General features: G+C 35.3%; 1 protein-coding gene across 4 annotated transcripts in view; it reads left to right on the forward strand.

Annotated features, from left to right (window-relative positions):
* LOC140136883 (protein cab-1-like) overlaps positions 1-14,228 on the forward strand; it is a 233,664-nt gene that overhangs the window by 99,450 nt on the left and 119,986 nt on the right. For all 4 annotated transcript variants that reach the window (XM_072158498.1, XM_072158499.1, XM_072158496.1 and 1 more), the window contains exon 2: positions 1,928-2,011. In XM_072158498.1, the coding sequence (XP_072014599.1) occupies positions 1,928-2,011 (84 nt within the window). The remainder of the gene's footprint in view (positions 1-1,927; positions 2,012-14,228) is intronic.

A 14,228-nucleotide genomic window follows, 5' to 3' on the forward strand; every position in this document is an offset into this window, starting at 1 on the left:
TCACTTGGATGTATTTTGGATGGTTGTCATGGCAACAGCAGCCATTTTAGCATAAGAGGACAAATGACATGGTTGGCTGACAATAGGAAGGAATGGGCATCAAATATCAGGTGTTATTATTAGCTTGGTCGAAGCAGCTCACTACCATTCGGAGCTGGTCTCCACTATATTGAGAGCAGGTCTCCTATTTTACTCCTTGACAAAGAAAAGTTTTGTCTTTCCAAAACATCGGGTTTTTAACTTTGTTTATATGTTTTGCATTACTCACCCATGGGATGCTGTGTCATATTTTCCCTGTTTTTAATTTCGCTACCATTCACAAGATGCTGTGAACTACCAAATCGCAATAGTTTAAAATAGTTGCTAACCTTAAAGCAAATGCTTTTTCTTATTTCATATCAGGCTGTTTGAAATGTACTGTAGATTTATTAAACAACTTATTGCATTTGTCATTGACTAAAGTAGAAATTTACATTTGAGTGAACTTAAAATTGAGAAGACCATTTTATAATTTCAAAGAAATAGTATTTATTAATTAATGAACTGTTGAATGATGTACCTGTATGCCTATTTGTAAAAAAATGCACACATATGATAAAAGAATCAAGGTTTGTTTTATTAGTGGACTTTTCTACAGGCCCGACCAACTCAGATTTTGCATTTTGTTGATTTTCTTCTTTTTTGTTTCAGCTGTATGCAAGTAAAAGCAGCCATTTTTTGGCTGAAGTGGGTTTATATTTATTGAAAATTTTCTTTCGAGCTTTCAAAAGATTTGTTAATGTAATTTAGCCTCTCCCAGGAAAAAAAATCTGTTCTACTGATCTACCAGTAGAACAGGGTTTTTTTTGTCACATGTGTTTCTCATTTATTTGTGAACATTTTTCTGCAGCAACCATATTATGACTGTAATTTGATATTCTGTCATGTTTTACTTACATAGAAAGCAAAATTATACTTCTACGCTACTCAAATTTGGTACACTCACTGGAGTGCTTTCACCGGGTCAACCGGCGTCTTCAGCGGATGTTATTGCTCTGAAGATTGTTGTTGCTAGTGATGTAGTACTAGGACACCTCCGATGACGTCACAGATGTTGATGACGGCAAACTTGAAGATGTTGTGCCGCCCCCTTGGTTCCGGGGGTCAGGAGGTTGTCCCAGACAGGGTCGATGTTCAACCCTCGTAGGGTCTTGGAAGCAATCCATATTAGAACTAAATGACCCAAACTGAACCTTGAAGGTGTATGAATATACATCATTATATGTTTTACTTAGTTGAAACCTGCAGAATGGTTGATAATTTTAGATGAAATCCTTTTGCTTGATTGCATTTCATAATTTCAAAACTATTCATTTATCTAGCTATCTACCACAGATAGCAGCTGCTATCTACTGAAGATAGCACTATTTAGAATTATGCTTCAAATGCACATGTTTGCCATGTTGGGCCACATGCACATTATACACCTCCACACCACATGCACCCCCATGGCACACACCCCTACATTCACACAAGAAGCAGTGATATTTGACAAAGAATTTTTTTTTTTGCAGAGGAAACATTCAAAACAAAAATGTGATGATTTCAATGTCAACAGTCTATACTAGCTGCCTTCATCCTATATACTGTCTCCTTCATGATTACAAGCTTATATACCCTAGTTTAGGCTGGGCTAAACTGTCACTACATATAGGCTGAAAGGAAAGGGTTCACTTTTACCAGAGTGTATATCCTAGAATAAAACTAGAAATGATTTCAATGTCAACAGTCTATACTAGCTGCCTTCATCCTATAGACTGTCTCAAATCATATAATGTGCAACTCAAGTTTTTATAAATGTTAAATTTTCACATTTTATGTTTGTTTTGTGCTTTATTACATGAATTAATCATTCTATTTGTCACTGTTTATTCTCTTCACTCTACAGAAGTTGAAATGCCGAATGCTGGTATAGAAAAAATTGTCAGAAGGGTACAAGAAACAAAACAAAGAACAAGTTCAAATGGAAAACGTAAGTGCCATATTATTAATTTTCAACTTTTAAGGCTTATTCAGTGATCATAGGAAAAGTGTAAAAAGCTCACAAGTGTGGATAAAAATTGCCTAAAAGTGAAGGACAAGTGATTAAGATTTTCATTAGGTATTTTGGAAATGAAACATTTGGCAAAAAACAAGAAAAACGGCAGTATTGACAAATTTGAAGCCCTGTTCAATAGATAATTTCTCTACTTAAGTAGAGAAATTACAGATTCATTTAAAATGTCTTATTTTGTCTTTGATATACAACTGCCGGCTGAACCACTAGCAGGCTATGTTGGCACATCTATGACACTAACAAAGGTGCTAAAATCTGAATTTTAATGATTTTTACGATCCTCCGGATGAGCAAATCACTGAATATGCCAGCAATAGTAAAGACAATTTGCCTCAAATGATATTGAATGCATTTTCCCATGGAGGGAAGACAATCTTATTTTGTATTATTACTATTAGTATGTGCTGATATGAGGATCTGGAATCCGTGACTTCTCTTTAGTCCGAAGGGTCGCTAGTATGAAGGTTGTCTAGTCCGAAGGGTTGCTAGTCCGAAAACCAAATTAAGTTTGCTAATCCGATGGTTCTCTATTCCGAACCTTCGGACTAGAGAACCCGATATTGTAACTAGTGAACTCAGACTTCAGAATTCGGACTAGCGAATGGTAAATTACGTGTTCGGACTAGCGAACCTTCAGACTAAGGAGCATTCGGACTAGGGAACCTTTGGACTAGAGAGTTGTCACCCTCTATTCTTACTCTTAGATTTCATCCAACTGTAAAGATATATGAAAGTGTAAGACATCAATAATAAATCAACTATTTTACACCTCATACATAGATTTAGTCGTCCTATTGGATAAAAGAAGTACTGTAAAGCTACAGGGGAAAGAAGAATTACGCATCGCACACTAGCACATTTAAACATGAATTTACAAATGGAAACATAATATGCATAGGCAGATATACCAAAGTAAAAACTCCGGACATACCTGCCTGTGCGGGGACTTGAACCGCAGACCTATTTAATTTCACTAGTACTTAATTTCGGTAATTGCCAATGTCCACCATTTTTGTGATATTTAATTTTGTTAGGCTATCCAGGAATTCATGATTACAAGCTTATATACCCTAGTTTAGGCTGGGCTAAGGAAAGGAAAGGGTTCACTTTTACCAAAGTGTATATCCTAGAATAAAACTAGAATTTTAAGGTTATCAGGTTGTGTAGTTCTCAGTGGTTGCGATCATTATATTCACAGAATATTGGTGGGCTGCTTTTATTTTAAGATGTTCTGCTCCTCACCAGATTCATGTCCACTAACTTTGAGCCCAATTGGAACAAGTTTAGAATTTGACCCTCATTTGACTTCTAGATGACATTTGACCTCAAATATTTACACTCACCTGATGTCCCCCTCCCCAAAGATTATGATTACCTGGTTTAGTTGGCATAAGTATGTTAGAAGCAGAGATAAGACCAACATCTATCTGATTCTGTGGACAAATGAGCATGTTGGAAAATGACCTTTGACCTCATAAACAATTTGCATGATAGCTTTACTGCTTCTGGACACTTGTGTCCAAGTTTCATTGACAGGAGCATAGATACTTTTAATTAGAAGAGGGGTCATTTTAGAACCTTCACCGAAACCATAACACTCATCATCCACACATATTCTACCAAATACTGTTCAAGTTATAAAGTGGTTCAATTCACAATGGCTCTCTTTCACACAATAGAAGTATGCATGGCATAGTCAGTTGACATTTCAGTTCAATTACTAGGCAAAGCTAGTTTTGTCTAAGATGGGTATCTCTGTAATCCTCAAAGTGATTACAGTTACGGGATAGACGAATGATATCAGCAAATCCGGCTTACAAGTTGTATACGTGCACGTTTTCTTGCTGACTTACTTTTTGCACTTATGCACTCTTGTAAGGGACTGGTCACTACCGTATTTCCTCGAATAGTCGTCCCCCTCAATTAAACGCCCCACCACTTTTTTCAACGAAGATGTTTCAAAAATACAGATATTTCCATGCTATCTTGTGTAGTAAGCTTACCAAGTTGCTCACATGGTCGATAATAGCAGCAATAATTTGCGAAAATCTGCATCGGAAACCCGGAAGTGAACCAAAAGTCAGTGTTTCTAATTTTAGTGTGACTTTTAAGCTTACCTAATGATTTTAATGGGAATTGTTGTGCTAAAAATGACCTCTAATAAATGTCCTCAGTTTGGAAAATACAAGGCCCTCGAGGTGTTTATTCAAGGAAATACGGTATTTAATGCCGGGGGAATGGGGGATTTCCAATTTTGTGTTCCCCCTTCACCTCCGTTCAAAAATAAATTCTGTGTTCCCCCCCTTATTTTATGACATTCTCAATTTCACATTCCCACCTCTTTCCTGACAAAAAATTTCAGATTTCAAATCTCACGCTCTCAGACCGAGGGAGTGAAATCTCATGCAAGATCACATCAAGGTTGTAAAATTGCACAAAATCTCACGCATCCTCAAAATAAATAGTTTTTATATTCTCGAGCGCCTTGGCTCAATAATCATAGGTCGATATGAACAATTGCAGTCTGTAATAAATAATTCAACCATGATACACCCACTGTTTGACAGTGTCTCATGCCAAGCAATTCCAAAAAGGTGACAGCCATGATTTTATGTATAAATGTGATAGCCAGAGACAGAGTATGTTGAGAAGTCTAATATGTGGGTTGTATGTAGTGTGAATATCATGAATAGAAACCTAGTTTCAAAGATAGGAATGCATTGATATTTAAAGTGTGTCAGTCATTTTCCCTGTTTTACTAACGTGATGTAATATACAAGATAATGGGATATTCTAAACATCTCAAAAAAAGTAACTAACCCCCCTTAAATAATGACCATTATTTAAAAAGGGGTTATTGTATTACAAATCTTTAAGATGCGTTGGAAGCAGAATTTATGTCTGCGCATTTTGACACCTCATTTGATATGATAGCCCAGAAAACAATAAAACACCGGTCAATTTAATGTAGTGAGGTCCAGATTTGAAAGTTGCACTTACATACAAATTTTTACAATACAAAAACACTCAGATATCATTACACAGATTTCCTTCCATTACACTGAATACAAAATCAGTACAATTTACTGCAACTTTCAAATCTTGGGTTACATTGATTTAAATGTACGCTGCGACGTCAATATTTAGTCAATTGCTGCAAATGAGGTGTCAAAATGTGCAGAAATAAATTCTGCTTCCAACACATTTTACAGATTTGTAATACAATCACCCGTTTTTGAATAATGGTCATTATTTAAGGGGGGGGGGGGTTAGTTACTTTTTTTGAGATGTTTATTTACAATCCACCATACCTCTGTGCAAGATTTAAGAAAAGTCATTTCAAATGGAATTGGCTTGGGATAATTATTTTGAAAGCCATACTCCCCCTGTATATGTCTTTACCTATATCTTCCACAACTGGAGTGAGTATTTCAAATGGAAGTTACTCAATTGTCTATTCTATTTGAAACCCATTAGCCACTTGCAGTTCCGCCATTATGCACTATGTGCGGGGAGAGCCTCGAACTGGCAGCATACATGAATGGGAATTGAACCAGTCATATAACATTCTGTGTAAGGTTACGTAATTCTTCCTTTCATGTATGCTGCCAGTTCGAGGCTCTCCCCGCATATAGTGCATAATGGCGGAACCGTGCAAGTGGCGAATAGTTTGTCTCTGGAAGATTTTAGCTATTAAAATCTTGCACGGGGGAGTGTGGATTTGAAATGGAATACCGTAGCCCAATGGGATTTGCTACTGCCCGTTGAAATTTAAATACCACCTTTTTGTACCACTTCCAAATAGCAAATTGAAGATCATAATGCTCTGTGTGCTAGCCATAGGATTCAACATAAAAAGTCCAAAGTTTTGAGATATTTTCTCAAAATATCAAGAAAGTATCTAAAGAACCATTGAACCAATACTAGGCTTGTTTGTACTCATTTTAATGCATTTTTCATGATGATTCCAAATATGGTCATGAAAATGTACAATTCTGAAATTTTTGAATTTTTCATGAAAATTTGAAACTTGTCGTCTGCAGTCGACACTTGCATGGAGAGAGTTAAGTGAAATTGGACCCTAAGCAGCTCAAACATGATCAAATAAGATTCATTTCTCTAATGAATTCCAGCAAATTTTGTAGAGCAACATGTTCATGAAAAAAAACTTTTTGTAATTGCCCACTTGATTTGGAATTTTGAAAATGTCATTCAAGATATAAAAGATTATTTTCTGCTGAATTAAGATGACAGAAGAAACATGGATACAGTTGACCTCCTGCTCATGAATAAGTCGAGAAACTAAAATCTTATATCATCTTAATACTCTGCGTGCTATACCATTATACAAGGTTTCCCATAAAAAGTCTAAGTTTTGAGATATTTTCTCAAAATATCAAGAGCTATCTGAAGAACCACTGAACCAATACTAGGCTTGTTTGTACTCATTTTAATGCATTTTTCTTGCTGATTCCAAATATGGACTTGAAAATTTACAATTCTTTTGAAATTTGAAAAAAAAAGGTTGCAACTGTTGTCTGCAATTGACGTCCGTGTGGAGAGCGTTAATGTAGTGTGTACAGTATATGGAAGTGGGGTCCAGATTGAATTAGGTCATTACATGTACTTGTTGAATAAGAAGCACAGTTGCATATGTTCTGGCTCTAGTTAGGCCCTACATGTATAGATAATTAGGATGCATGTATCTACAGTATGTATGTATCAAAGAGGAGTTTTAAACTAGCTGTAACAGCCAATTCATTGAGCTCACGATATGCTGCAGTCGGTGCAAATAAATACCAACACAACGCATAGCATATGTTTGAAAAAGTGTTTTATTGGTGGGCATTGGGGTCATTCTTTGAGAGTATAGTGAAGAATGAATATTCCATTCAAGTCGTCTGTCGCAACACATTTTTGTCCAAATTTTCCGTTTCACCAGGCTTTGCCATTTGAAATTAGCAGGGGAGCTTTTAATTGCTTTCCTTGAGTGCTACATGATAGCACTAGGAGCACATTTTTACTGTAATGTATATTATTCTTATACCAAAGGTACATGTAGGCGAGCAATAAAAGGCTCTCCTCAACTTTATTTGAGGGGAGTGATGCAGAGCAATCACTCTAGCTCTCCTCAAACGGCATAGCCTGGTTTCACTTGACTTAGAGCTAGCTATATCCTATAATAGTTATTCTTTTTTAACTATTAAAGATGCAGTTTAATAGTTTGAACCTTAAACTTCAGGCCACTGAGAGATAACATTGAAGGAGTATCGACGCCATTATTAGTAACACATCCTTCAAACACGTTTTTCTCGGAAACATATTTTGTCCTTCACGTATGCCAATATATGTTGCGACCGCCAGAGTATTCATCATTCAATCTGTTTCAATTTATTTTTATCTTCTAACAAATGTTTGTTGAAAAAAAAATCAATTATATTTGACGTCTAATTTCTGGTGGTGATATATTATTGAGTTTATATCAACAAACATTTGTTAGAAGTCAAAAATTACTATAAATATTGAATCGATATAGACTGTATAATAACACTAGTATACAAATATTAACTGTCTATGAGTGTGATGGTCGAAATATAATCACGAGGTGAAAGATGGATTGTTCCATTCCACGAGCCGGAATTTACACAAATTTAAGACAGTTAATATTTGTTTTTTATCACTCATGCATAAATTCTATTACTAAAATACTATTTAAGGTAGGAAATACATTTTTTCATCAATATAACACCATGTTTTGCCGTGATATACTTCACATTTTTGGGTCCACCCCATAACTAAATCGGCGAGCACAGCTTGGCGCAGGCGCACTACGGCAGAGCACATGATGGTAAAGACTATCACACGGAGAGGGTGATAGTAAAAATGATAAATGGTAATCAACCAATGAACTGTCTAGAATTTATGTATGAGTGATATAATATCAAATATCAAATATTTTGGCTTTGAATCTTACAAGTATGGGCCTGAGACACAGTGAATTCATCTCCTACCGATAAAAAATGAGGGATGGTATATGGTGAAAGAGTTATTACTTGTTAAAGCAAGATTAAGGGTACACGATTAGATATATTGTTGGTCGAAACAGCCATAAAATTGATTTTCATTATTTGAATCAATATATTATTGAAAAATAACACTTTGATGTTTTGCAAAAGTTCATTCTACAAATCATATACTTTTTACATTTTACACGATTAGATGTATTGTTGGTCGAAACAGCCATAAAATTGATTTTCATTATTTGAATCAATATATTATTGAAAAATAACACTTTGATGTTTTGCAAAAGTTCATTCTACAAATCATATACTTTTTACATTTTATGAAAGTGTTGTTGTTTCAGCCCTTTTTACAACATAACTCAAGAACCACAGTACCTGCATTTTGTTTGAGCCTGGTCCCATCAGGACTCAAGCGTGTCTCAACACGGAGCAACCGTTTAAACAAACAAACAAACAAACCTATCAAAGTATATCTGATATTTGAATTCTTCTACATACTCTCAATGAAATTATCAATACCATTTTTGCCAAAGCTCACTACCATTCGCAAGATGCTGTGAACTACCAACTCGCAACAGTTTAAAATAGTTGCTAACCTTAAAGAAACAGTGAATTGAAAATTGATGAGCTGGAATTAGCAGGTGGAGAATAATTGAAATGAAGTGAAGTGGTTTATTCTAGTTTGTATTTCCTTAACTCTCTCTATGCTAGTGTCGACTGCAGACATCAAGTTTCAATATTTCTTAAATCAAAAATTTCAGAATTGTATATTTTCATGACCATATTTGGAATCAGCATGAAAAATGCATTAAAATGAGTACAAACAAACATAGTATTGGTTGAGTGCTTCTTAAAATAGCTCTTGATATTTTGAGAAAATATCTGCAAATTTGGACTTTTTATGTTGAAGCCTATGGCTAGCATGCACACAGAGCATTAAGTGAAGTTGATTTGCAAGTCATGAGTCATCAGTGTGTTAATTGATGCACATGACTCAAGTTTCAACATTTTGAAGTTACTGCATTCAAGGATTCTTGAAAAATCCAAAAAAAAAGCAACAAAAATAAGAAAAAGTCAGTATCAGGATATCAATTGTTTGTGGGTTATTTATACCCCTTGACTTAATTATATCTATAAATACTGTATTCACCAAGAATTGCATGAATTAAATAGAATCACATTACTTGTATCGAATTAGAACATCCTGACATTGACAGATATGGTTGTCAAGGTGACAGCTATACATGACGTTCTCTACTCCTTAAGTTCATAGGCCTGGTTTGGTTTTTGAGTGATATTTTGTAAGTCTTTTTTGCCAGTTTAAAAAGAGGATTATCATCATTAGATCTTTAAGGAAATGTGTTATGATGTTGAAAATGGATAGAAAATTGTAACTGGCTATGTGGCTACATATTGCTATCTTCTGAAGATAACCAAATTACAGGTGAACTCAAATGCTCTTTTATGAAGATGTCACTTTGCAATTAACAAAATTGCTATTGTCTGAATATGTCATTTGCAAATCAACACAATTGATATCTTCTGTATACGTCACTGAATTGAACGCAATCGCTATCTTCTGAAGATAGCACCTGCCAATGAATTCAAATGCTATCTTATGAAGATGGTACTTGCAAATTGTCACAATTTGCTATCTTATGAAGACATCACTGGAAAGGAACTCAAATGTTCTGAATATACCATATGCACACTAAATCAAAGTTTTCTCTTCTGAAGATCTCCACTTGGATGAAATGTCATGTGCAACTGAACACAATTGTTGCCTGAAGATGTCACTTGGTAGTTAACTCAATTGCTATCTTCAGAAGATATCACTTGGCAGTTTACTCAAATGCTATCTTCAGAAGATGTCACTTGGCACTCAATTGCTATCTTCAGAAGATATCACTTGGCAGTTTACTCAAATGCTATCTTCAGAAGATGTCACTTGGCACTCAATTGCTATCTTCAGAAGATAGCACTTGGCAGTTAACTCAATCACTATCTTCAGAAGATAGCACTTGGCACTCAATTGCTATCTTCAGAAGATAGCACTTGGCAGTTAACTCAATCACTATCTTCAGAAGATAGCACTTGGCACTCAATTGCTATCTTCAGAAGATAGCACTTGGCAGTTAACTCAATCACTATCTTCAGAAGATAGCACTTGGTACTCAATTGCTATCTTCAGAAGATAGCACTTGGCTGTAAACTCAATTGCTATCTTCAGATGATGTCACTTGGCACTCAATTGCTATCTTCAGAAGATGTCACTTGGCACTCAATTGCTATCTTCAGAAGATGTCACTTGGTAGTTAACTCAATTGCTATAGTATCTTCAGAAGATAGCACTTGGCAGTTAACTCAACTGCTATCTTCAGAAGATGTCACTTGGCACTCAATTGCTATCTTCAGAAGATGTCACTTGGCACTCAATTGCTATCTTCAGAAGATAGCACTTGGCACTCAATTGCTATCTTCAGAAGATAGCATTTTACATGTTCAACCTCTTCTAACATTAGTACTCTTGACATGTTATAGTATAATATTGATGTAATACAGTTATAGTAGTAATGAATTTGTTCACAACTTGGCATTTGTTGTATGCTGTTTTATTCAGATGCAATAATCTTAAAACAATAAGGTCAACAGCTTAAGTATCACACACACAGAGCATGTTTAGCTGTGAATAAAGGGCACCTCACCATTGCTCATGTATTAAATCATAATAGGCAGGTAGCTTGACATGTTTATTTTGGGTAGTAGTTAAATTCCTGACACCTGAGCCCATTATTAATATGAGGCATTCCAATAAAGTAGTATTTCCTTAGATGCTGCATTGTGAGAAAAAATTTTTCCCTGATCAGCATTTCTTCATGGTTTTTTTTTGTGATTTTTTGTAAAGTTCTGGTTGGTTAAGTGGTATATCAGTTGTTTTAACGTAGTTCATCATACATATCACAATTGCTTTTTTTAAAAACACATTGATTGTTGGGTAATTGAAGACAGGGCATTTCTTTCCCTAGTTACGACATGTGATATGGTTTATAGGCAAGTGTGGCAGTGTGGGGTGCAGTGCACACATCCCACTCCCTTAACGGAAAGGCAAACTTGCTGCTTTCTTTCGATTTAGAATGTGTTTTTTTATGGTGGATAAGCTTTATTGCCATTGACATTACGTCAATGAAATATGATTATTATTATATGGCCATATCACTGGAAGTACAAGCTGTCTTTAACCCCCTGAGCACTACCTGCCGATCGAACATTGCCTCTTGATTGGTCAATTACATGATATTTTCAATTTAATCACCAATCAGAATGGAGCTTTGTAAATAATTCACCCCAATTTTTTGTGTGCTGACATTATTCTAACAATGTTGCTGATTGGGCCAATTGATAATGAAAACATCTTTTTGGCCAATAGGCAGGTAGTTCTCATGGGGTTAAGCTGCCAATATGTGGTAACATAGTACTTTGACTTTAAGGCAACAAACGAAGCGTGAGTTGTGGAATAATTCATAAGACGACTGTACAGAATTTTGCCATGTCTCTAAACTGAATTGATTAGATGGATGATACTAGGAAACCTTTGTTTAGCTCCAATTTGTGGAAATATTTTTTTGTTATCTTACTATTAAATATGATAACATTATGCTTTGGCATTTTATTTTACTGAATTAAATATGCTATTTTGAGATAAAAATTGGAAGTCATGTCCAGGTTTAAATATAAATGGGCAAAAATAGATCTTTTTTCATTGCAATTCATTATTTTGAAGAAGTCATTAAAATTTTTTTTTTTTCCTTTTTTTTCTTTTTCCATTTTTATTCACCTGTACTTGGGCCTGGTGAAAGTGGAAAAAAAGTGATCTCAACTATTAACCTATTGGGTGGTACAGTGTAGTAAACCAGGAAAACTCTCATGCCTCTGACAATACAATCATGTATGAATCTTACTGTAAATAGGTGCATTCAATGTAGAAATAAATGAATTATAGAAATATTGACTGGACAACATGGAACCTTTTGCCTCCTTTAGGAAGAAAAGAAATAAGAAAAAAATGGAGGCTGTGACTCTTCATGAAAGAGGTGCATAGAAAAACGTACACAGATGCTGAAAAGAGAATGCCATATAGAAATTCAATAATGCCGACTCCTGTGACCTAAACAAGGAACTGTGTCTAATTATAAATGCCTCACCCATGGCTTAGTTGCCCTGGCTTCTTTGTCAGTGCACTTAAAATTGGTCAATCTCTAGACCCCTATCAAGTTATTTGTGAAAGACTTGCAGAGTAATTTGAGAACAACTTGAATGGGATTTTGAAAGATTTTATGGGTAATGTGAGAAATGTATGGTGATGCTATCAAGACTGATTAAAGTAAGAAGAGATGCTGGGATAAGACATGTTCAGACGAGCATAGAATTCTCGATGATCTGCGTGCTCGAGAATTCTATGCTCGAGAAGTCAATCCCCAAGTTTGTGTCCACACAACTGAATTGCAGCCTGGTTAATCAGCAGGTTTTGCAAAGCCTGATGATGTCAGCTCTGGAATTGCAACCTAACCCTCCTAGTGGAATGTAGTGTTATTTCGATTCAGAAAATGAATTTCAGTTCAATTCTGATTCAATTCTTATTTTATAAAATCATTTTCATGCAATTTCAATTCAATTCTTCTCTAGTATCATTTTGATTCAATTCCATTTCAATGCATTGAAATTAACTGCTAACCAATTTCAATTCTAATTCACAGCCTTTGAATTCAATTCATATTCAAATTCAATTCTAATTACCAACACTGATACATTTTACCGGTCATTTGGCTAAAAGCAGTTCAGGAAGAAAGTTTATTGGAATTGATGAGCTGACAATACAGGTGAAATGACAGAATCAAAATACATGTTGTATGCATTTTCGATTCAATGAATTGAATTGAAATGAACAAAAAACACATTTCGATTCAATGCACTGAATTGAAATGAAAGAATGAAAACATTTTGATTCAATGCATTGAATTGAAATGAAAAATACAAACATTTCGAGAAAAATGGCCAAAATCAATTCAATTCAATTCCTATTTCAATGCATTGAAATAACACTAGTGGCACGCCAAATTGAGCCGTATAAAATATAATTAATACAAGGTCATAGGTTATGCTCGGCACTCAAGAATCTCAAAATTATACACACAGCAAATAGCACTCGAGGACCACTCAAGTATCACTTTGTGAAATTTTGAAATCCCCTATATTTCTTGGGGATAAATTTGGGGGCAAACTTAAAGCAGTATACAGACTTTTTATTATATCGTACAATATTGTATGTACAATATATACGTTATTTAATCTATTGCCATTCTATTTCCAGTACTGTTTAAGTTCTAACGAATGTTTGATGACGTAAAATCGATAATATATTTCTGCTAGATATTGTATGTAACATATTATCAATTTATCATAATAAAAAATTCGTTAGAACTTAAACATTACTGGAAATAGAATGGCAATAGATTAAATAACGTATATACAGTACATACAATATTGTACGCATAATACTGGAGTCTGAAGCGCTTTAGGATTGGAATCTCGAGAGCGTTCACACAACAGATGTTTTGCTCCGTGTGAACATGCCTATAGATGCAAAGTAGTAGAGCGGATTAGACCAGGTAGAAATGGTTTGAATTACACTACCTTGATTGTGTCTGTCAGATTGTGACTGGATTGGGAAAGAGAAACTAGAGAGCTTGTGATTTCCAAACGTACTTATCATACGCCGTGCATCTATTTAAAATCACTCTTATGTGACGGGATTTTGAATAGATGCACAGGATTTTGAATAGATGCATGGGCTTTTGGAAATTCAGTGGCGTACCGTGGCCGCTCCTACCCCGGGGGCTGAAGAAAATTCAATTTCGCTGCCCCTTCGTCAACAGCCCAAAAAGGTTGACCCAATTTTTTTTCGGTGGTTTGGCAACACATTTTGATGTATAGTACCATTTTTTTCAAAACCGGTTTTTGGCCTAATTCTTTTTGCCGCCCTTCGCTTTTGCCGCCCCTGTTTTTTGCCGCCCATCTTCTTCCGCCGCCCGCTTTGGCCGCCCCTGCTTTAA

Source organism: Amphiura filiformis, chromosome 17 (genome assembly GCF_039555335.1).
Source record: "Amphiura filiformis chromosome 17, Afil_fr2py, whole genome shotgun sequence".
Taxonomy (NCBI): Eukaryota; Metazoa; Echinodermata; class Ophiuroidea; order Amphilepidida; family Amphiuridae; genus Amphiura; species Amphiura filiformis.